Source organism: Fistularia commersonii, chromosome 4 (assembly GCF_037954325.1).
Source record: "Fistularia commersonii isolate RoL2024-O1a breed Wild chromosome 4, RoL_Fcom_v1.0, whole genome shotgun sequence".
Lineage (NCBI taxonomy): Eukaryota > Metazoa > Chordata > Actinopteri > Syngnathiformes > Fistulariidae > Fistularia > Fistularia commersonii.
This window is the reverse complement of record NC_141287.1, coordinates 16,752,452-16,778,367: the sequence shown is the minus strand read 5'-3', so window position 1 is coordinate 16,778,367 and position 25,916 is coordinate 16,752,452. Positions and strand designations below refer to the sequence as shown.

The 25,916-nt window shown below is 37.5% G+C and overlaps 1 protein-coding gene across 5 annotated transcripts in view; it reads left to right on the top strand.

The window, feature by feature from the left end:
- Positions 1 to 6,541: 6,541 nt before the first annotated feature.
- Positions 6,542 to 25,916, top strand: part of LOC147234927 (FERM and PDZ domain-containing protein 4-like) — a 38,147-nt gene continuing 18,772 nt past the window's right edge. Inside the window, exons 1-2 of one of the 5 annotated variants that reach the window (XM_086145618.1) lie at positions 6,542 to 6,734; positions 23,946 to 24,059. In XM_086145618.1, the coding sequence (XP_086001744.1) occupies positions 6,691 to 6,734; positions 23,946 to 24,059 (158 nt within the window). In that variant the 5' untranslated portion in view covers positions 6,542 to 6,690. Of the gene's footprint in view, positions 6,735 to 8,502; positions 8,610 to 13,626; positions 13,987 to 23,945; positions 24,060 to 24,334; positions 24,474 to 25,916 lie in introns of those variants that run through there. The other 4 variants (XM_086145617.1, XM_086145619.1, XM_086145620.1 and 1 more) reach the window with 4 other exon arrangements.

Here is a 25,916-nt window from a genome sequence, read left to right as displayed (position 1 = left end):
AGACGCGCCCGCCTGCCGGGGCCCCTCCGCCTCCCCTGCTCTGACTCAGGACCAGAGGCGTTTCTTCCTCCAAAGATCTTGGGATAAACCGGGGACAGACGAACAGGTTTTCAAAGTGGGGGCGGACTTCAACAAAGGAGTCGCATAACAATTAGAGGGAAGAGTCAGTAAGTGGATGTAGACTTCTATTTCATTTCTTATTGCAGTCGTTATCAAAAAGACATCATCTATAATAACCCTTGTTTTTCATTTAATTAAAGATATGATCTTTGCGGAGGGGTTGCCATTCCACTGCAATGATTTCCACAGCAAATATTTGTGTGTGTTCGTGTGTGTGGGTGTGTGTGTGGGTGTGGGTGTGTGGTTTTTCAGTGTATGTGGTGGAATAAACATAAGACTAGCACTGTGAAGTGGGGATCACCAAAGAGAAAACAAAGAGACCACATTCATCCAGGAAAATCTGTCAAAATCATGCAGGTAAAATAAGGAGGTGTGAGAAAGACGCTTCCCTCCAAGATTCCTAGGTTCAGTTTTCATTGACATTGAAAACTGCCTGGTAAGGACATTATATTTCTTTTCCCCCAGAAATATATGCCACGGCAGTTTCAATAGGGTGCAGATGGGAAATGCCCAAGAGAAATGGAAGAAAATAACAGAGGAACTTGAACTTCCTTTAAATCAGTGTTTTTCACATTGCCTTTCCAAATTTTACCTAGATTTATCAAGTATTTTTAAGGCTGTTTGCCCCCCCCCTTTTTTTTTTTGGTTCTGAAAGCATTGCTTCAGTAGAGTTGCAATAGGTGAGGTATCTTTAGGGCAGGATAAAATCTATCTTATATAGCCTTCCTGCTGTTAAGTGATAAATATTGAATATGCAATCAGTTTTAGGAGTCACACAATCATTTATCATTAATCAGAAAAACATTTTGAAACTGGGTTTGTTTAGGGTAACAAGGACAGTGTTTATATAATTGTTTGGGCCAGTTTTGGAAGTACTGTCCAGTCCTTTTCTATCAGATGTGCTAGAGCACTTTCTGGGACCAGAATGTATTCTATTTTATAAATCATATCTCACTTGTGCTGAGTGTTGAACAAACTCCAAGAAACTCTTTACATTTCACTCCCGCCTTGACCGTGCTGTTTTTCCTTTGCCACAGGGTAGTTGAGATACATGGCATGCGGTGCCCTGGGAATAGAGTCTTCCTGTGGGAACTCTGGGGAAAGGACCTGTGTGATAACATGACATGTGAACCAGCACTGTATGGCCACGATAAGGTTTCATCAGATACCAGAGTCCACCAAACAGACAGGGGAAGTGGTGATAAGAAGTCGGCTTTGTATTTGATCCACTTCTTTTGAGGCGGCAAGGTTTTGGACTCACAGCAGATTCTCACTCCACTTCCCGTTATGTCATTCTTGGTAGGATGAGGGCACTCTTCTGTCCCCTGCCCTTGTAAAAGATGGCAGTCAATGTTAGATCACAAAGTCTCCAGCAGATGACCAACATCTAAAATATGTTATTTTTCTGACATTTAAAACATACTTCCAAGCACCAAGGAAAAACATTCTTGAATGACAAAATTGTTTTTCAATAGTCAGTTCACAGCCTTGAATTATGAAGTGAAAATATAATGGGCATGTGTTTAAGTTGCTGTTTCACTGGAACAACACAGTTCTCTAGAGACGTATATGTGAGGCACAGAATTCTGACAATATGCAAAATTTGCGGATTGGTCAGAATTGAAGTGAATAATCACCGAGTCTTGTGCATTGGTATGGTATTTACACGATTGCCCACTAGATGGTGCTAAAACACCAGGTTAGCAGCGACTTATTTCAGGTCAGGCGTGGGATCCTGTTAAAATCAGAGATTTCAAAATTTAAATCCTGCTTTTAAATTCAAAAAGAATCATCACAATATAAAAATGAAAAGAATATGCTGGCTTTGATCGTGGAGCCATGCCATAAAACCGTGGGGTGATCGTTCAAATTTTACGTAGTGAATTGATATGATTGATGACAAGTGTTACTGCATTTATAACTTAATGCTGTTTTTGGTTTCTCAATGCATCCGTGTGTTTATATTGTAAGTCATGCTCGCATTAAGAGTTCAAGTTTATAAAAGGGAATGAAAGGAGTGGGACTTTGTTGGGAATGGCAAGCTGTTGACATCAGAGCGCTGAATAATAACAACAATAATAATGATACAAAGAATAATACATTTTATTCAAGGAGTTGCATTTGACAATCAAGGACACCATAAAAACATGTTAATAAAATACACATTTAAAAGAAGCAATGAAAATAAATAAAAAAATGATAGTGATAAAGTGGTACAAAAAAGGATATCTACTCAGCTCGCTTCGCCGCAAGATATCACAAATAATATGATAACATGTACAAATGGTATTAATCAACTTTCTTAGTTTCTTACACATGCAGTTTTGTTTAATGATTGTGGGATCAAAATGATTCATAATATCCAGGAGGCTTTTGAATCAGAAAATATTCAGCAAAATCATCTTTGAATAAAAAATTCAAAGATTTGACCTAATTTGACCTCAACAAAGTCTGCTCTTTAGCCCAGCATTAGATATCATCCCAGTGATATATCTCACATCTGCCGTTTGTTAGAAGTGTAACCCGTCATCTGATCAAATGTAGTGCCTCCTTTTGCCACCTGTCTGTACTAAAGTGTAAATTCAGTCCACCAATTTAATATTTCTAGTAGCCGACGTTCTTAATAAAGAATGGCCAACAGGCGCCAAGATGAAGATGGATTGCCACCTTTTGGATTTGCTGATTTTAGCGTTTTTAGTTTCATAAATTATTTAATTGTAAATTCAGATTTTTTTTTAATATGGAAAAGCAAAATTAAGTTGGTTGACTAAGTGAGTCATCACTGGCAACAAACCATTGGCAGAAGGCTTTGCATTTTCAGATTTGAATGCGTGTCACTTAGCCGTTTACCTCCGAGTGTGGACGCCTGTGGTGCAGACGAAGTGAAACACAGTGCATCAAAACACAATTTTACACATCTTTTTATTGGTGTGCAGCTATATAACATGGGTAACTGTTATTATTGATTACATCATAATCACTTACATTTGATGGCATATCTTTGATGCAATGACGGGGAGTATATGAGTAATGGTGGAAGCATAAATGTAATCTATATTTCAGACAAACACTCGATTAACCAGTTACAGAAGCAGTATCTACGTCAGGGCAAAGCCATGCCATCTCACTTTTCCACTCAGCCCCAATCCTTCATACATTATTGGCCAGAAGATATTGATTTTTCATTTTACTCAATATTCTCTTGCTGTTAATAGAATTTACACCAGACTATCAATTTTCCAAGGAGGCCTGCCCTCCCTTTACACTCCCGCTGGAATCTTCTCATCCCCAAGAAGGGCATACTTGATGCCTATCGTCCATTAGCCCCAGTTGTGTTGATCTACCTGAGGGAGAAGTCATGGATGTTGATAATGCAGAAAAAAATGAGGAATGTGTTAGCTACAATTTGGAGAACAGCCTAGAAAGGCCATGGTGAGTCTTTTTTTAATTTCATTTTTAACCGTAACAACACACTTGTTAATTAGATTAAGACCTACTGAAGTCAAAGCTAAGTGTCACTGTCCGTCTATATCTAGCCGGTATTGATATTAGTGCTCCTTTGTAGAATGCAAGGGAGTCAGATCTGTATTTCAAGTCAAATTTTTTAAATATTTCATACTGCATCATGAAAAATAAAAACCCGTTTTGCAAGGAATCGTTTTGCTTTTTAATTCTCATAAATCAGCTGTAGTCATTCCTATACTGTGGAAGAAAATGTTTTGCTTGTTTAACAAAATGTAATGATTTCTGATGCTGCTGTGATGTCTAGTTTAAGACTAATAATCGCGTCCCGTAACCTGCGAATATGATTTATGCACGCAAATAAAAATTTGCTCAGAAAACAGAAATATGACAACTTATTGTAAAACAAAAAAAAAACATCTAAAATATTGTTTAATGAGATCTCATTGTTTTCATCACAGATGAAGCTAACTCTCACTTATACTGTCTGATAGGCATAGAGTCTAGCCTGAAGTAACGCACTGCGTCTAATTCAAGCTACAATGGTGGCCCAATGACCTTCACAACGTTCCATGGGCACATTGATTTTTCTCCCACATTACAGATAATGGCTGGGTGCTGTGAATCCTATCTTCCCTGGGTAGCAGGGAGGAGCTTCTGCAGTGTGTTGACATGAGAGGTTTGATTTGAGGAATGTGATATCCTGTGATCTCATCGACTGCAATTGACTTCTGTGTACTTCCTGTCTATGGTATCAGTACTTTTAACAGCTCTAGAGCATTGTTGTTATGCCCGTGGGGGGTTGGCAGTGTTATACTATAAATAATGCAGACGAAAAATTGATTGATAATTGTTTTGAAAGAGCAACTTCATCAGATGGTGAACTTTAAAGTTAACGCTTGATTCAAACCACTGGAAGACTTACATGAGTAGAACCCTTCGCCCCACTATTTTAATGGGTTTCCAAGTACTTTAATTTATTTTGATTAATGACCTACTTGGAATTCCTCTGTGATGGGGAAACCAACACTAAACAAATAGCAACAACAAAAAAAACAATTATCCCAATTTCCAGATTTGTAGCTAAATAGTTTAAATCTCATTATTAAAATAACTGGTTGACAGCTTTTACAAATACATCTGTAACCTTTAGCGAGAGCCAGGCTATAGTTCAAACTATATTAATAAGAGTTTATGTTCTGCATGGAGCGACTCTCATCATTTTATGCAAATGCATGCATCTGCATGCGTTTGTTGTACCATACAATAATGAAAAAGTAAATTTCCTCGTTTAAAAAAAACAAAAACAAAAACACATTTTTCTTTGCTAGACCCCAAATCACTGCGAATATATATATATATATATATATAATTTTTTTTTTTTTTTTTTCTAATTTTGCACACCTGGAAAAAAATGGTAATTTCTTTTGTTTGGTGTTTTAAGCTATAAATAGTGAGCACATATAGACTCGCTTGTTCATGTATTTATAGATGTAATCTACCAATCATAACCGTGTATTGTTTCCATGCAATCTGTCAGCAATGTGTATAAAGAAGCAGTAGAGTGTTTTAAAGAAAACAAACCATCCACACACGCACAGTAAACAACTCGTTAAATAAGATGAGTCTCAGATGACTATCTGACACTCATCATAATCTTCAATCATCACAGTTGTGACCCCAAAAGCAATACTCTGTCATGTACACTGTGCTGAGCTATTGCACGTTGCACATCCCCTCTCCATACTCCAAATGGTGTGGCCTGTGTGTCATGGAAAAACAGGCCACTGATGTGGTGCACTGTGGCCAAGGGGCAAGTGTTTGGCCCCATGATTGGATGGAGTCATATGCAGTGTTTTTTTTCTTTTTCTTTCCAACTGAAAGGTCTGCTTTTGTGCGTTTCGCCTCACATAGCACTCTGCTGCGGCCATATGGTCAACTGCTGCGGTTTTTATACAAAAATAGACGGTATGTGAGCTGTGCAAACTGCAGCATTATTTAAACACTTGCATCACACCCATTTTACATACCTATCTGGGAATAATTCATTACATTGGAGCTTTCTTGGTTATATAGGAAGCTGAACATTAAGAGCTCATCGACTGCTGTCTATACACAACATTGGATGTGTTATGCAAGCAGTACTATTTGCTTGCAGAGGCAGACACGTGCCTTAGTTCATAACTAATGGAAGAGTGTGCATGCCATGCCATTCATGCATGAGAGAATCTGCATGGCATAATCTAGTGTGACTCTTATTTATGTTAAAACTCTATGGAGTCACAAGAGCAATGTCTTGGAAATAATAACATGCCATCTGATATATTTTGGTTTGACATTATTTTTCAGTAGAAAAATCAATGAAATAACATGTGTAGGTTAATACACATATTTAGGTTAAGAACTAATTCCATGAATTATATACGATTTAGGTTTCACTCTATTAAGGGTGACAGTTGGCAGGCAGATAGCGATATAGTTTGGATTATGGTTCAAGCTCAATTTTTAAGCTTTAATGGATGATAAAACACATGCCTTTTCTAAAAGCCCCTCGCAAAGGGATCAGATTAATATTTCAGTTACCACAATTTGCTGTATAGAATGTAAAAAAAAAACCACTTAAAAAATGTATATTATCTAGAAGCACTACACCTATCATTAATCTCCTAATGTGACCAGCAAAGAAGGCTGAAATCTAAACACACCTGCTGAGAATTTGAGCCAAAACAAACATATTTTCCTCAGAGCCTCTCTCATTGAGGCAGCTCTAACCAGCACAACAACCCATTGGAGTCCAGCTGTTCGGCATTGATCCCTCTGTGTTTTCTGATGCACTGGCCTGGAATGTAATGTTATTTCATTACTGAGGCAGAAGCGACAAGTTCGGTCTCCTCCCCTAGGGCACTGGCCAGTCACTTGGACAGGGCCGCTGTATGTAATCATAACTGAATGGCTTAGTCAGACAAGCTAAGCTGTCTATGGAAAGTCCAAATCAAGCAGGGAAAACTTTGGAGCCAGGAAGGACCCTGCACATTAGTGAAAAAGGCTTTAAATGCCTGGACAGAAAGAATTGAAAAAAAGTACTGCTTTAAAGACTTGTTATCAACAATGGATCCAGATGACAATGAAGTTGGTGTCTTGACTGTCATTCAGTGAGTAATATTCTGTTTCATTGTTGATTTGATAAATCACAACAGTCACAAATTTGAATATGAGAGCACTGATGGCTGTTATGCTATAACTTTAATTTTTAGACCAAGATATGTTACAATAGATAGTTACAAATAATTCCAGTTTGCCATTTGGGTGAGAGAACTCTGGCTTTTTGCTTTGCTCTCACAGTGCCTGTACCACCACAATACCACCAGAAATTAATCTACTGGGCTGAAATTTTGTGTCCATGATGTTCTGATAATTCACGCATTAACATGTTGGTTGGATCAGCTATAAACTGACCTGGTAAATATGTCTGATATTTTCACTTATTTTTTTAAACATGTCAATATAGAGTACTATTTCAGTCAGGCTATCGTGTTTTTTAAAATCATTTTTAGTACGTTTTAAAGTGAGGAGTACAATTTTGTGTGCGCCTGCTACTTTGTGTAAGTAGCAGGTGAGAACCTGTTTGACTTTGATGAAATTAAAACATTGAAAGGAAGATATTTGGAGATATTTTTTCTCACACATAATAGTGGTAAACAAAATCATGTGCAATGCATTGTGAAGGTGGCAGGAGTTAAACTCCTTTACCTTGTTCAGTTATATGATGCCTCCAGGTCAAATTGGTGTTGTTAGGCCAACTTGAATCATTCCGGCGAGTTTGACGCTCACTAAGAGCACATGTTTCATCATGCTGAAAAAATTTAAATGCAGAAAATCAACTATTCTTGCACTTTAAATTCCCATCTATGGTCCTCACAGAGGACTGAAAAACGAATGTATTCAGGGCGGCAAAAACTGTGTTCAGATATGCGATAGGAGAATAAAAATAAAGATGAAGCAAAAATGATTGAAGCCTTCTCCATTTATCATTTATAAAGTTGATAAAATAATCATTTTGACAGGCCCAGACTGTGTCGCTAAAAAATCCGAGAGAAGATTTTGGGATGGTGAATGGTTAAGATTAACACCCAAGGAAACCGGCATTCGACCATTTTTAGCAGCAGCCATCAGAGAATGCTATTTTGATGTATCTTTCATTCATGTTTCATTTTTAATGACATCTGCAAAAGACCAGACTGTTCAGGAAAAAAAAACCTAAATGGGCCGACATTTTAAAGATACATTTTTATGGTCAAAATGAAATGTTGTGATTGCAGATTAAAAGGGAACGTCTCAGTTGGGTGCTGCCTCAACCATCACCGCAGTAAAACATATCCAAATAGGACTTGATTTTTAAAGCTGTTTCACATATTCTATTCTACATCTGCAACCAAGCTCAAATGTCCTTGATTCCTTTCTGCAGGATAACTATGACATGGCCTAGATCTCTTTTTCTTTTGGCTGTTTCCTTCAGGGGTCACCACAGAGTCATCTGCCTCCATCTAACCATATTCATAGTATCCTCCGCTCTTTCACCAACTAACACCATGTCCTTTTTCACTACACCCATTTATCTCCTCCTTGATCTTTCTCTAGGCCTCCTGACTTGCAGTTTCAACCTCAGCATTCTTCTAACCGAGATTTTCACTATTCCGCTCTTTACATGTCCAAACTATCTCATTCTAGCCTATCAGCAAAACATCTAACAAGAGCTGTCACTCTGATGAACTCCTACCTGATCTTATCCATCCTCTTCACCCCCAATGAGAACCTCAACATTTCCATCTCTGCCTCCGTCATCTCTGCCTCCTGTCTTTTCTTCAATGTCACGATCTCGAAACCATGCAACACCTTACCTTTCATTCTTTCTGATCCTCTTTTATAGCACATTACCACTGACTCTGTTCTCCAACTGCTCCAACGTGCTTGCACATGTTTATTCACCTTTTTCCGCACTCTCCATCGCTCTGGACTGTTGACCCAAGGTACTTAAAATCCCATCTCTATCTATACTCCCTTTAACCTCAGCATTCCATGGCCTGGATGACCGAGTTGAAGAGATGACAATCATACTTTAGTCATGCCAGATGAATTGACAGCTTCTTTAATGCCTTTGGTGTGTTTACTATACACTTCACTGATATCTCTATATCTGCTCTTGTTTTTGGTGTAACATATTATTTCATTGTTTATTACTTCGAGTTGGACTTCTGCCTCTGATCATTATCCTAAGTCTTTCAGGCCAAACCTTATCATTGGCATTCACCTTGTGTGCATTTATTGTGAAGTTCATAAGAAGACTCCTATCTAAATGAATTGGGAGAGAGCCATAGCTGCACTTACAGTGGTCACCGGGTCATAAAACCTGCATGTACAAAATTGTATCACAGCTCAAATTTGATGATGGCCGCTTAAAAGGTTAGTGAGTTTGCAACAAAATAATTTTTAAGAAAGTTTTTTTTTCCTTCCCTAAAAGAGTACAGGACTGTCTCAGAAAATTAGAATATTGTGATAAAGTTCTTTATCGTCTTTAATGCAATTAAAAAAAGAAAAATGACTTTTTCTTGATATTCTGATATTTTGTGATAGGATTTTGAGTTTTTCTTAAGATGTAAGCCATAATCACCAATATCAAAATAATAAAAGGCTTGCAATATTTCAGCTGATTTGTAATGAATCCAGAATGTATGACATTTTTTGTTTTTGTATTTGCATTACAGAAGATAAAGAACTTTATCACAATATTCTAATTTTCTGAGACAGTCCTGTATATGTGTACCATTACTATGTGGTTTAACAGCAACAAAGTCTTTAATGACTTAATTCTAATGACTACAAGGGAATGCCTTCACTTTTCCTGCCAGTAAACAACTTAATATTTAATGCGAGACCAGGATCTGAACACACTTTTGAGAGTTGGTATAGTGGAATTCTTTTTTAAGAATTGTACTTCGTTGAAGTCCTTCACCGCCATCTCTTCACTGTTGGGATCATTTTTTTACGATGACATTTTTTTATTTTATTTCTACTTGTACACTTCATGGCAGCACAACTTTGTGAATGTACTGTAATATTATAGCAATACAAATTCACCTTGAGTTTAAAGGGTATAATCATTCTAATATGTCAAAGACTTTATTGCCATGTCACACTATCTCTGTATTGAGAGAACTTGACCACTTTTAAAAATCAAAGACTCACAGAAAGTACTAAAGCAGAACAGCATTCCTCATTAGGTGCTGAGCCCTCTTGTCTTGCCCTCTTACTTAACCCCTAATGGCTCTGGGTGGATAGACTGATTCGATTCATGGCAGTTATCACCAAAAATACAAAGTGGGTGAATGAATAATGAGGCAAAATTGTTAACTAATTTAACACTCCTGAAGGTGGAAAGCTGTTGAATTAAGATAATTCTTTATTTAATCTGAAAGGTTGTTAAGGTATTGACAACAACTGTTGGGTGCAGAGAGGGAAGTATAGTAAACAGCCTCAAGCGGTGCCAACTGAGTCAGTTTCAGATGAGCTGAAAGGGTCTGAAATTGGCCAAAACATGCCGCAGTGTAGTGAGTAAGAAATGGTTTCCAGACTACCGTTACCTGATCCTCATCTCTCCTAGAGATTCACAGCTTGAGGCAACATTGTCATTGGACTGAATAACAAATCTAGAGCCAAACAGTGAATTTGATAAAAACACCTAACAATGTATCAGAAGTCCATTGTTAAATTGGTTGGAATAGCCCCCGGATTTAGCCTTTGAGACACAATCACACCTTCTTCTATAACAATTGCTAGAATGAAAAAGCATGCAGGTTTATTGTGAGTCATCAACTTAAATATTTATGCATATTATTATTAATTTGATAGAGAACAGTTTGCATTGCAATGATACATTGTCTAGTATACGGGATCTGTTTATGTTATGCGGCACTAAGATGCTAATTATTTTCACTCATCAGTGGGGATTCTATAGTAAAAAAAAGGTGCTGATGACTGAAACAATGCAGTTTGTCAGTTCGTATTTGAAAACACTTCACTTTAACAAGTGAACACCTTCCCCATTATGGGTTCCCACATTTAAAAGTGTGATTAATTATTGCTAGAAATTGAATACATTTTTTTTTCATTATTACTCTATAATATCTTCATACTGAAGTTTTGTTTCATGTGAGCTTACAAAGGACAGATAACATTAAGATACCCTGGGCTTCTTACCGCAAAGCCTATCTATCTATCTATCTATCTATCTATCTATCTATCTATCTATCTATCTATCTATCTATCTATCTATCTATCTATCTATCTATCTATCTATCTATCTATCTAGATGACTAGATAGACAGATATGAGTTCCAACTATGCAAATGCCGTAAAACGAATGCGGTACACAAAAGCTGCAGGTGTTGGGCATTTCGGCAGCATCTCAGATGTGTTTTATTTACCTCACATAGAATAGACTACAGCCCTCCAGTGTTACTTTGAACTTTATCTGTAGGTGTAGTGAAAATAGCAAGCTAAATCCATAATCTTTTCAAAGCATAGCATAACTCAGCCAGGTAACACTTCACTTCTTATCCCATTTAGTCACACCACTGAATATTCATAGGACAACAGCACACACATGTTTAAACTCCATCCTAAAAGCTATTTTGATTCACTGAACAGATCAGCCACAGCATTGCTATAATTAGTGGCACACCGGCAGATTGCAGCAAAACACACACACAAATAAACAAAACACTGCAAATGACACAGATTAGTGTAGTTTCTTCAGCAGTGGTAGTTGCTGTTACACATCTGGTTGAGGTCCAGGGGCAGCTAATGCTAAGTAGGGATCATAGGGCAGTAAGAGCCACATGGTCACATTGCTGCAGTATATGAAAAATAAACTATAAAGGATATAGTGCTCTTAAATCTGCAGAGTAGCATAACTCTTGAAATTAATGCATGGTTGCCATCCAATTTTGTGGACATTTCTCTGTGAGATCAAATGCCTAGCTGCTTTTGCACACATTTGTGCCGTTTTTGTTTGGTTTGGCTATTCATTAATATGGAGTGGTTGCTCTATCTTTATTGGCAGCTTTTAAAAGCAAGCAATCTAATCCAAAGGCAGGGCTTGCAAATTTAAGCACACTTGGGTCTGAAGTGGCCAAGTGTGCCCAAAGCAGTATATTCAGCTGTTTTACAAGTGACTCCAAGAGAGGACAGTCAGGGATCAGCAGGGCAGCAGGGTTTATCAGTAAAGCTTCAGCCATTCTCCTTAGATCATGCTGCTGTCTGACCCTAATATCTGCTGCCACTCATGTTTGCCTCGGGGTCGCAAGCCCAAATGGGCAACCACAACTGTCCACAATACGCTGAGTCTCTCAATCCTTTAGGCACAGGACAGCGTGGTTGCATTTAAAGCAAATTGTCAGACATGCTCTGCTCATCAGGCTATTCTTGATGTCTTAGTTTTCCCTGTCCTTCAACAAAAAAGACTCATTGCACCCTTCAAGAGATGTGTCATCAGCTAAACTGCTGTCGAAATAATGAGTCACTGTATGATTTTTTTTCTTAACAATCGTGAGATTTAGATTTTTGAAATATCAATCTGTATGAGACATTTGGTAGGTTCACTCTTCTGCTTTCATTTCATACAGCACAGGAAATCTTCATGACATCATACTTTATTGCATGTATAATTCTCAGGAAAGGCATGCCGTTGAGACTTACATACTTTCTTCTCTATTGTGGAATGAGATAGAAAAATTAAATAAAATAAAATTAAAAAAAATCACTTTGAACTTAGGAGTGGACAGCTACACAGTACTAGTATTTGTATTTTACAGATTTTTTTTTTCATTTTGAATCTTAGACTGAATATTATATTAAATAAAAAAACGTTATTTTCCCCCTCACCTGTATCACATTTGAACTATACTGTTGCAATTAGTTTGTCATAAAAATATATAACCTTATATATATCCCTGCTGTAAAAAAGGGTGTAGATACACCTCAGAAGTAATCATTTGATGTTATCATGCAGCTGTGTGTTTCATGTAGATCACAGTGAGGCGAGATTCCCTTTTTCTCTTTTTTTTATCAAAACTGTCCCCTCATGAAAAAGTATCAAACCTCCTCAGATCTGAAACAAGGCTAATTGGCTCTTGGTAGGTTTCGACAAGGGTGCCACATCCTCCGTGTTTGATTTATGAGGGGTAATTCCTCTATGGGCTAATAGTCACATGGTAATTCTTCTTTTGCGGCTAATTCATACTTTTAAGGGGTTGGATTTTCAAATGGTGGCGTGAAGATAACACACATAATAGAATGAAGAAGACCTTACAACCCTGCTGCCATGCAATGAATACTTCAGTCACTGTGATCCACAACTTATACTGTACTCTTTGCTCCATGATAAATCATAGAAATTACATTCTTGAAAACACACAAGGAATTCTAAGATTCTGCATCTTTAGAAGCAATTGCATCATCTCTGTGTTCTCAGTGACGGAGTGGATTAAATACTTGGAGCCTTCTCGTGAATTGTGTCATTCAGAGAAAGCATTTAACAGCTGAACCATTTTGAAATGTACAGTGGTAGGTTTTCTCATGTGCATCTGTGAGACCTCAGCTGGGGAAGGTGGTATATTAAGCCCTCCCATCTTTCCAGCTGCTCTTGGTCCACTGCTGTTTTGTTTTGTTTTTTTTGTTGGCATCATGCTGTTGTATATTTTTGTTGTTTCATCACTGTCATCCCTTTTAACCTCTTCCTGCTCTTTGGTAACATAATATATAGTTGAGGATTGATGAGACTAGCCTTTAGGGAATTCTAGGAGCCTGGCCGCATCGTTCAGTAGTAATTCTTGTGGCTCCTTCTTCCGTCAATCGTACAATATCCTGTCACATTCCTCTCTCTTCTCTCATTTCCCACCACCACTGTACCTCCCTCCCTCCCTCTGCCCCTCGCTTTGGCTCTCCCTGCCTCCCTCCAAAGCTGTTGTTACTGCACGGCTCCCGCACATAATTCCACTGCGATGGAAATTAAATGAAGGTGGCTTAACGCAGCTAACAGAGGCATGCTTTGAAGGATGTAACCGGGGGAAGCTGCATTGCCAGATCCTTTTCCATGGGCTGTGGATTTGTGCTGCTGAGGCGAGGACACAGCAATCACTCAGCCATGCAGAAGCCCAGACTACAGGACTAATCTCTCCACCTGACTTGTGGAGGCTCCACTTTTTTCTGAATTATTTATTTTCCGCTGCCACAGACAGCGTGGGACAATGGAGCCAGAGTGAAGTAAATGGTAAATTTGATGCCTTGACTGCAGTCTGCAGCACACATGGATGTGTTCAGCTTTGTGAAGATGCCAAAGCTGTCAGGGTGAGTCCGCTGGATGCTGCTGTGGATGTGCCATTCTCTCGAACGTGGCGCTGCATGAATGTCGCCACGATTTAGAGAGTAACACAGGAATCACATGTAGAACAGGGTGATTCAAACGCTGTGTGTTTGATCACTCAAGAGACCAAGTTGTGCAGTCATGTATGATGCAAAATGCATGAATAGCTGAGGGAGATGGGAGTGGGCTGTATGCAGAAACAGATCCTATTAATGTGTCTAAAATGTCTTATCTAAGTTCTTAAATTTGTTTCACTGCAGACAGCAGTTGTGGTGCATTGTATGTGACCTTTTACTGCCATTAAACCATACATGTTTTGAAAAATGACAAAAATTTATTGCAGTTGGTTAGATGTTCAGAATCATTTTGCATGAAGGATTACATAACTAGGTTATTTACAATAGTTGGAGGAGAATCAAATAATGATTTATAGCTATTGCAATCTTATTAAAATAGAATAATGCTTTCTTACCCAAATAACAAATCATGAATCAACGGTCAACTTCGTAACTCTTTCTAAAAAGCAGATGAATACAGCATATGCAAAATAGCAGTCTTATATAAACTTTAATGTAAGGAAATTGTTGCATTTGTTTTTCATTTGTAATTGTACTTACTGTCATCACATCATCCAGCTTTGAAACAAGTCAAGGAATGTAGTTCATCAGGTACTGGATTTTTTTATTCATGTTTTTTAAGCGTTCATAGGATGTATGATGTGACATATTTAACCTAATGTTTGTGTGGAATGAATTTGTTGCGAGGGCCAAACACCTAACCTTATGCACCCATAGGTCTGCTAGATTGAGTCTATCTGGCCGAGTGGATAGTAATCCCCCAAGAGGATTTGGGTCCATCAGTAAAACCACAGAATAAAAGTGTTTTGGAAATAACTAGGAAAATAAATTTACATTTTGCATGTGTCTCCAAAGAGAGCCCATTTGGTGTCATTATCTCACTTCTTACCATTGCAATCTGTTGATGACTCATACGTTCTTGTTTTTTCAAATAATCAGTGAATAAGACATTGAAAAACAAACAGCAATTCACTGCTCTTTCAGCATTTCTTGTATTTAAGTGCATGATGATGCTATACAATTAACGGGTTTTCAAACCCAATTCATTTTGGAGAATTTCCATCAAAGGAGAGGACCCGTGCTTTCTAGTTTGTGTCCCTCCACAGCAGCATTCATGAGTAAGCTCCCAGTGGAGCACCAACGTCACTGCATCCTGTCACAGTTAATAATACCACACTGTGATATCCCTGATTACGAGTTGCTGCTACTACACTGATTTTTTCCTTCTCAACTGTCAACAAGAATTTCAATTAGAGGATGCATTTTTGCAAAGGTTGATATAGTATTTTACAAAAAAAGAAAGACCATTAGCTGCAACATTTTCTTTCTTTCTGCCTGCTCTCAGGCTCTTTTATCTTTTATATGCGTTTCTCTTTGTGTCTCAGACTGAATTTTTACAAGCTTGGGTTCTTTCATTTGGAATGAAGTGTTTTCACCTTTGACAGAGCCATTTTGAAGATATTTGTTTAATGTGCTCTGCTTTGGATCACTTTACTAGTGTAGCACTCATATAACACATTGTGCACGTCATAAATGGTATAGGCGCTGAGGCAATTATGAGGTAAATCCTCCTGCATAATTGAAGAAATGCTCATTTATCGAACTCAGTTTGGATAACAAAATTTTTGAACTGTGTATATATAATCAAGATAATGACTTGTTACACATTGCTTACACTAGCAGAATTCATGTGAGAATTCATTCTCACATGAACTCCTGATGATAGAACTCACTTTTAATATTTTTCCATGATTTTATTTTCACCATAAACTGTTTGAATGTTTTAGTGAAATACAAACCAATGCTACACGAAATTCTGCTGTCTGACATTTTGACTCGTTCGGCCCGCACCGAATTCAGTTTTCTTATATGGATAATTGTTTATCTTGTTTTGACTGCAAACTTTTGAAAGAGAAGTCATTGGTTTGGACATACATTGATTAGCCTAAATGTTCATCAGAGTACACAAAGATCTGTCATACTCAGTTGTTTAATAGATGCTGTGAGGGATGCGCAGACTGGATATGGCTCAGGGTCAGAAATGGGAGCCAGCTGGCTGATGGACGAGTTCTCGGGCAGCCATTTACTTTGCTTCGTCCTTTAGAGCTTTTAGCTTAAAAGCTGTGAATAGCACAATGAGGCATAGAGGAGTTCAAGTAGATCAGTGAAGTGTAATAAATAATAAAGAGAACACAGATGCCTTCATACAACTTTGTATGTCTCTGGACAATATATAAGAAAATTCATCCAAAAATGGAAAGTTGTAAACAGAGTCTATTTAAATTTACCCTGACTGAACTATTCATCTTGCACACTATGTTATATATGATTATACAACTTTATAGTTACACTAACTTTTTTGAGATATCTGGGTTTGTTTTATGTTTAACCAGTAGTGCGTATTTGGGGCATTTGTAGTAATGTATGAGAATAATAACTGCATTCACCATATCTATTTTGTGAGACTGTTTACAGTTTTCCCATTTACAGATAAACTACGGGCTCGCCATTAAATTGCAGGAGCGTCAGAGTGGGTGGGCCGTGTCCCAGATGCAGTTTTTATTCCTAACCAGAGGAGATTAACTAACAAACAAACCCCAAACAATCTTTTTATATAGAGGAACCAGAGAGCTGCTAAGGATAGTGTGGTTGCCCGTGGCAACACTATCAAAGCTCCCAAAGACAAATACACTATTCATTTGGAAAATATTGAGGAAAAAAATCAACACTCTTATATGAAAGTGAATGTTGTGCTGAAAAGACAATAGTGTATAATTTGGAAGTTCTTTTTGCATGTCATTGTTGAAATGTAATTGTTTCTGTGCAGATCAAAGAAAATCCAGATTGTAAAAAAAAAGGAATTGATGAGGTTTTGGCATAGAATCAGATGGAGCACAGCCGTGGAACAGCAGTTATGTGTAACTGAATGCTTGCCAGCCTCAATACACTTTCTGAAAGAGGACACCCATTGATTTGTGGACCAACATTTTGAAGCCCTGAGTATATCATTTTGGCTGTCATTGTCTTGTGTTCTAAAACAACTCTGCTATATTTGATGACAGAGTAGATCCTGAGAGGATATACATTAGCATGCCTTTATCATTGATTCACCTTCATATCAATTTGACCATCCCAAGATAACCACAACCAACTGGCTTGTTAATCCAGCATTTCACCCAATTCTTTTAAAGACATACCCGTGTAGTCTAAAAAAGGTGGTTTTAATTGTCTTATTGATTTACGATAGGTGTCCTACAGAAAAAGCTCTCATCTTGAAAGCAACAAGCTTCTCAGCTTCCTCTGAACTTTTAGACATTAAAAGTGTACTTTACCTTTGCCAAGGATACTGATGCAACATCTGAACACCACACACCACAGCTTTTTGTTGGTCATGAGTGTAAATCATTAGTTTTATTCTTAATCCACACACAGGATCCATTTCTTCAAGAAAATTCCTGAAATTGAATTTTCACTTTGTGATGATCGGTGTAACTTTGTACCAATAGAATTAGTTGACAATTTGAATTATTTTTTTGTTGTTGTCATGGACAACCAAGTAAAGAATTTCAACACAATCAACAATTTCCTTCGGGATAAATAAAGTTGTTCTCATCATAAAGAAATGTTAACAGCTATCAGTTCCCTTACAGCGTGTATGTTCAGCTTATCGATTTATATTTTTGCTCTTTTTTGCAATGCAATTCCTCCAGATTACACAAATCTTTAACAATACACTCTATAGCAGAGAATGAAATATCCAAATCTTATCCCATCTTTACTATTTTACTACTACTAAGTCATAGCACAAGAACAGGAAAAAAAGTAAAGAGCACATATTGCGAACACAATACGACTCCTACTTCTCCTGACCTTCAGAAATAAGGGTTTCTTACAAGCCTATGCCTAAAAGTGGACCTGGACCTAAAAGTTGTGCCAATTTTCTTTTTTTATGCCTTTTGTAATGTCAACTCACTCGAGGTTTTTCGTGACATATAAATAGCCAAAGCTCACTAAATCGCAAATCAAACATGTTCTATGAAACTCTCATATTGACCTACGGATTAGAGCCAATGTGCAGGTAAAGTTGGGCAGGGGAGAGTCAACAGCCATTTTTTTTTCCTTTTGAATAAATGATATTTTTTTGAGCCTTAAAAGCAATAGAAGCAGTCTATGAGAAGTGGAGACATAAGTCTTTAATCGCAGGGGTTCCTCGCTGTCTGAGCCATTTCTGTGTTTTCCTCTCGGGCCTTTTTCAGGAGGCGAATCGGCTGACTTTACTCCGATTTAATATCCAAATAAAATTAAACTGGTGGCCAATCTTTGCTCAAATGTCTCAGTTTAATCTATGCAATGTGCAATAAGGGAACAGCTGCTACGGCCTCTACCTCATGCCCTTATTTTAACTCTACACTACCTGTCCTTTACCAAAAAAGAGTGAAGAAATTTCCCATTAAAATGTGGAGATTATGTAAAGGAAATTGCATTAATTGCACTCGCACTACAAGGTTTTGTACTTCATTTGAAGAAACATCAGCCCATCCATCCAGTTTGAGGGTTAAGTAGTAATGAAGGTTCCCTCATGATGATTTATCTTAAGAAAACACGGTAGTTACATTATATTTTCTGTACAGTTCTGTCATACCTTAGGATAAAATTTTTTTTCTTGTGTACTTAGCAGTATGCCTCACATTCATTCTTTGTCTTCATCTCAATATTGGATCACTTTCATTTAACGTTGCAGTGTCCTCGGACGACCTCTGGCTGCTCCTCGGTGGCACAAAGGGTTAGACCATTTCCATGTCTTGTAAAAAGGACATGGACATTAATTTATGTCCAGTGGCCTCGTCGCTTCATTGTGTCACTTGACTTTTGAAAATGAAATACATAGACACAGATAGGATTTAGAGATGATCAAATCATGTATATGTATATGCATATGTATGTTGATGACATTTGAGCAGACTTTTCTTCATTTTTATTTTATTTTTTCCATGTTTGATCAATGAGAATGTATCCCGCTATGTCAAAACTTAAACAGTTTTTGCCAAACACTCCTCTCGGGAGCATCCCCCAGTAAGAGATGTTCTCCATTCAGTCAGTAATCTCGATCATCGATGTTTAGAAAAACATAAATAATTTAGTTATTCTGACTATACATAAATGAAAAATGACTACATAGACCAGGGGTCTCAGACTCATGGCTCGCGGTCCAATTGCGGCCCTTAGAACAATGTTTTGTGGCCACCTGCCTAAAATCAAACTTTGTGTCATTGCAGCCTGCGCATTTTTTCTCACATGCTTCAAAAAAAAAAAAAAAAAACGGAAAGGGAAAAAAGAAAAGTAACTTTGCAATATATTTTTTGCTTCAATATTTGAAAAAAAGTTGTTTTTTTTTAAAAAACATCTAGCAACATTGTTAAAATGGTCTTTCCTTATTTCTATAAAATACTAAAAAAAACGAGAGCAAAAAAAAAAAAGGGCAAAGTTAAAAAGATTGATTTAATAACCAGAATAGCCTCATAAACATGATATATCCTTATATACATGCTACCAATCAATTTTCGAATAAATTCTAGTGACAAATTTTCCCACAGTGACAATATTTTCTCTTTTAACACTTTTAGGGTTTAATTTCATAAATTCTTTTTTAATATTCATTTTAATATTAATTCGTCATGTATTTTTTAGAGGAACAATCCATTACATATAAAGATTTTTATAATTTACCCGTTGACCTTGTTTACACAAAAACAAAGGAAAAATTGGGACTTAGTGTTACTTCTAGGTAATGATTTTACTGGTCCGGCACCCGTGACATCAAACAAGGCCGTATGTGGCCCCCGGACCAATGTGAGTTTGACACCCCTGACATAGACTGTCTCTGGACTTATGAGAATTGCTTTTTAATTAACATTAACATAAGACTGAACCTATAAATTCAGCCAGGGCCGCTGACTTAAACTGGCTCCACTGGAAGAGGAAAAAAAACTGATGCCTGATCCTTGATGGCAGTTCATAGGGAAAACAGATATTAATATGGCCCTGAGGTTGTCTCCAAGACTTTATGGTGATGCATGACGGAAACATCTTGAAAGCCATAACAAAAAACTCTTGAGTCTTCTGGCAATCGGCACATAAATGTCAGTAAAAATGTATCTTGTACTTTTATATGCAAACACTTTTCGCATTTCGGAGAAAATACTCTCTGACCCGTGAAGAAATGTGCTTCTTTCATCCTCAATATATGAGACCCCCACATATTGCCCCTGGTACAATACTGGCAGGTCGTACCAGGGCCTGGTTTCATATAGCAAAGCCTCATGGAGACAATCAATGTGAATAATTCAAACTAACTTAAGTGTCTGTGTTGGGATGTGCTTTTCTTAGCCATTGCTTGTCTATAATGCATAGTTACTCCCTACATTAACAGGATTACAGCTTTCATAACACACCACAATGCTTCTCAACACTAGCTGGTATTCAGAGAGATGGAAGCGAAAGTGAACTTCTGTGATAAAGCAGGGATCACATTGTTCATGCAATTTTGATGAGGGACTGAAAAGTGATCTTTCATTGTCTCCCAGAAATTAAAATTAAGTGAATATCTTCCAAATCATAGCTGGAGAAATTGAATAGATTGCATGATGGCTCTTTTTATCATTTTTCACTCAGATATTTCAAGCCATGTACAAAATTATAAAAAAAAAAACAAAATCCACATGTTCATTTGAAGGGATTTATACATATCACATTTTCACTATATTACTTAAATGATGGTCCCTTTTTGTTAAATTAAGCAAGAGCCAGTGTATTTTGGTTTCTGCTGAAAAGGACTGGCAGAGAAATCATGATAACATAACAAACACATAAATAGGAAACCAAAAACAGTAGTATCTTTTTATCGTATTTAGCCAAGCAAAATCATTTGGGGATCTACACTCTTCCAAATTCTTGTTCTAATTGTCATCGCTCTGAGTCTTGGGTACCTTTTCATGAATTGTTCAGAACGGTTTATGCACTTGGCTCTCGATTACTTAGTCCAATGTGTCTGTACAAGCATCATTTATTAATGGCAGCCGAGCAAGATCAGTTTCACTGTCCACCAGAGGGTGAACCATTTCAGCCGGTCCCCGAGCCGATGTGCTGCAACTGAATGGCGTAATGCTCCTTGTGCTTGTTGACAAAAGAAATCAGAGATCAAACGCTCTGTGGCGACTATGTTCGTCCACATTTGTTTGACAGAAAATGGATTTTGTGGAACAAATTTTCTGTTTTGAAACCCAATTTGTGGGCGCAGCATCTGAACCTGTAAGTACTTGCTCTATCATCTCAAAAACTTGTTTTTCAAATATACACTACAATTGAGTTACAACCTTAAAAAAACTCCCATTTGACCCTTCATATTTCTTTTTTGAAGTTGCGAAACAGCTCCAACATGTTGGAAAACTAAGCAACGACAACACACGATAATAAATAGAATGGGCTGAAATGTAAGATAAAGAAATTAAAGACACAAGTTAATAAAAATCCACTTGGAATGTGGAGTTAAAAAAATATAAATAAACAATCAAAGAATGACATATATAGATTGCATAAATGGAAGAAAAGCAGTGAAATATATATGTTACATGACATCAAATACTAAGCGCTTTAACATTGCTGTTGATTTTATTCGAAAGGATTAAATGGTGAAATAAAAGTAGGACTCATCAATGAGGTGAACATGGCTGCAAGTGTCAGATAGTATCCGTTGTGTGTCCTTCTGCATAAGGTTCAGGAAATGTGATCTAAATTTATATCACCAAGGGCTACTGGGAACTAATGTACCGTGGGTCAAATAAATCCATATCGCTCTGGAAACACTAATATTCATCAAAAATCAGGTTGCTTCCTGTTCACATTCAGACCTGTGAAACATAACATGGACTGTCGAGAAGAAAAACAAGTCCCATCATTGTATTTAACTTTCCTGGATCATTTTGTCAGTAATTAATAAAAAGCAATATTTGCAATAGTCTCCTCAACTTTTTCACTGCGTGTGTGAGATTGCAATACTTTATTCATAACACATGAAACGGATGCACGCCGTGTGTACGTACAGAGATAGTTGCTCATGGGCAAAAGAACACACTCATATACACACTCAGAAAGATACACTAAACACAACGCAGACAATTTATTATCGTCGGTACAGTAACTGGGGAAACATTTAGAGGAGAGGACAGAGAGGCTTTGAATAATGAATGCGAAGAGCCCTGTTACACAGCAGACAAGCCTTTGAAGTGACATAACTTACTGCCACTGCTTTCATAGCATCACCAGTGTGCAGGCACAAAGACGGAGATAAAGGGAAGGCAAGGCAGGGGAGGGTGGGGATTGTGGACAAAAAAATAGGCATTTTACGAATTATACATCTTCTGGATTCTTACCTTCTGCCTGCTCGTTGCACAGGGGAAAGAAAATGTAGAATGGCGGTTTTCTGAAACGTGACAATATCGGTTAAATCTCGACAGGCAGCATCTCTCGTACAATGGACTGCAAGTGATTGTCGAGGGAACAATGGTTGTGGTTGGTTTTTCTCTCTGATAAACTTCATGGAATCATCTTGGCAATGAACTCGTCAAATAAAAGCATTCCTCTGGGCTTCTTTTGTAAAGAATGTGCTGACAACCTCGAAACAAAACCAATTTCATGCCTCTCAAAGCACATGAGTGAGGCATGACAACTCCACTTGTGCATCGAACTTGCGTAATTAATTTGAATTGTATTCACCGAGTGTACAGTGGGTTTGAAACATTGGCAAGCATTACTCGAATCAGCTGTTCTTTTATCGCTGCTGAATCACCTCAATCCATAAGTTGTTTATTACAATTATGGGTCGGACGTCTCAGTGTTAATCATTCTATTCAGCTCATTTTGATGAGCCCAAGGAGGATTTTTAAAAAACAAAAAAAAGCAACAATTATTAGCAATAGCCTAGTTTTTGGTTGCTTAGGGCAGGGTATTTTGTCATCTAATCAATATCAAAGTTAAATGTAAAATGACCTCAAACGGGATTGAAAACTTTGTTATTCTTTATATCTATTTTGTCAAAGTTTCCTTACATTTGAGCCCTTTTTCATCTGTGTTCTGGTGAAAGAGACCAAAGTGAGCAAAAATGGGAGATTTGGCCAGCTTTTTTAGGTTTAGTGTCTGTGGGTCGGGGCCAGTTTATTGACTCTATGTTTGACCTCCTTTTTTTCCAGACTTATTTTGCCATCTGACCAAACCGAGGTCAGATGGCTACGAATAGAGGCAAAAGACTAAATATCAAATAGTTGAAAGAGACCAACTAAATCTGTTAATACATGTAATTCATAATTGAAAGAAGTTACCTTATGTAACTGAGTTTTTAAATATCATTTGGTCAGTGATTTAAAAGAGAGTGACAAAAAACATTCTGTACCTGTAAAATATATATATATGATATATGATATGATATGATATTGTAAGTGTATATGTGTGTGCATATAAATACATATTATGGGTGTATGTATGCATATACATAAATAGAAATGATGTGTCAGTTTCCAGTATTGATTTAGCTGCTGCTTTTATTCAAACTCATACGCAATCAAATATACTTGTAATGATAATGGGTGACAGATGTATGTGACCGACACCTGTATTTTTATTCTTTTGTCTATAGGAAAGCGTTAAAGATTTTTAGAGCCCCAAGATGAGGCAACTGTCTGAGAGACCCAAACTGTAACCAAATTTCTTTCATTAAATTTTGACAGCCGATAATGAGTTCCACCGGAACCGGCTATGTCGTTGTGACTTAAAGTTTATCACGACCTGAGTTTTCTCCTTCTCTTTCTCTGCAGCCACAGAACCAAATCAGGCTGGCCGTCCCCTTCAGGGACCTGGAATGTTTCACAAGGACCCCCAAATGGATGGGACATGAGCTCAAGTAGAGAGGGGCGGGACTGCTACATCAAGTAAGTGGCCTGCCCCAGATGCTTTGCAAACCTATGATTATTCCGACCACGTCACTGCCTCCACTCTGTCTCCATTTGAGCATTCAGAATACTGATTCTCTTTTCCCTCTCTTTCTGCACTCACTCTCTTCCTCTGCCCCTGCCTACTCTCGCTCTTTCTCACCCTCTCACACACCCACAATACTCATCACGCAGTCTCCCATGTACAGAAGACTTTGTGGTGTTTGCTGCTGCTGCTGCTGCTGCTGCTGCTGCTGTTGCTTCTGCTTCTTCTGCTGCTGAAGAACAAATTCACCTTTGCAGGGATTTGTTTTATCTGAGAGTCCGCATGTTCCTCAGAGGTTGCCGTGTTGTTGCATTTTTCTGCATAATTAGTCCTGCGTAATTGTCCCTTCCGAGTATCTGTACATGAAGGTAAAGAGCAGCTGCATTTGTGTGCACATCTTCTAATGTAACAAGTGAATGCCTGTTTAATTCGATGGTATGTTGAGTTGAGTTTTCTGTTCTCTTATCTGTCACTTATGAGATATGCTGCATGCATTCACATTAGATCTAAAATTATTGCTGCCATTCTTAGCTGTTCTGCATACTTAATTCAGGCTGTTTTTGTGATGCGTTTGCTCTTCAAATGCTCCATGTGTTAAAGTCTTTTCTTAAACTTTAGATTCACTTCTATCCTGCAGAAATGTGTGTGTGTTTGACTGGTGTGCTGAATAAGAGGTGAATACTTGTCACACATGGGTTGTTGCATGAGAAGCGTGACGCCAGAGGTATTATATAAGAAGTAAGGAGCAGTGAATATTCTGGATGCAGCGTGTGTCTAGATGAGATGCATCATGTAGGCTGTTTGGCTTGAGCTTTAGCTTTTCTACTCACGGCTTTTCTAGACTCATGAATAATCTAATGACTAATCAAAATTTTCTTTGACCGACACTGGCGGTGTGAGTTTGTCAAAGCCACAGGGTGATAATATAAGATGGTTATATTCCTTCAAAGAGCATATCTGAATCGTAGCAATACAAAAATAAACCAGAAGGTGTTTACTATCAAGACCATGATGTGTGTAGTTTAGGTAAGGCAAGTTAAATTGAGTGGATCAACATCATCAAAATTAACTTAACCAAGGTTTCTTGTGAAATGATTTTTGAGCAGCTATAAATGGTAAGTCAAAAAGCGCTGTTAGGTAATGCCTTTACCACTGGTTGTTCATGTCTTGAATCCAATCAAACCATTTGAATAATGAAATTATGATTTCACTTTGGTTGGCTGGGCAAATTCATCACGGACACTATTATTCCATTCCTTACAGCCAAGGCAAATCTCCAACTCAGAATTTGTGAGCCGTGTCAAGAAAGGCCATGTTATTACAATACTATCTAAACATTGAGACTAAGGCCAGTCTGTATCTATAAATATACACATACAGTATAAGTATGTATATTTATGTACATTCTTAAATACTCAGTATACCTTGCTCTTTTCTCAACATTTTTCTTCACATTCATGATTTTCAGCTTTGCTGTAGCTGTACGATAACTTAAGTTAACAATCTTTTCTACATATTTCATATGAGGTAATGATTTCTTCACAGATCAATTTACAAGGTAATCATGTGACATGACATCAAATTGCCTACTTTACAATAGATGTAACCAGTAGACAGTCTTTGAGAAATAATACATTATATCTTTCCTTCTTTGGAATATTTAACAACACAAACTATTCATCACAGCTGTTATTGGCGAATGCAAATATTGTAGGGGAGGGATGGATGTTTTCAAGCTCATATTTTAGAACACCTTCTTCTTCTCAGTGTTACAGAAAACATCAATAGCTGAAATTCTTCACATTCACAGA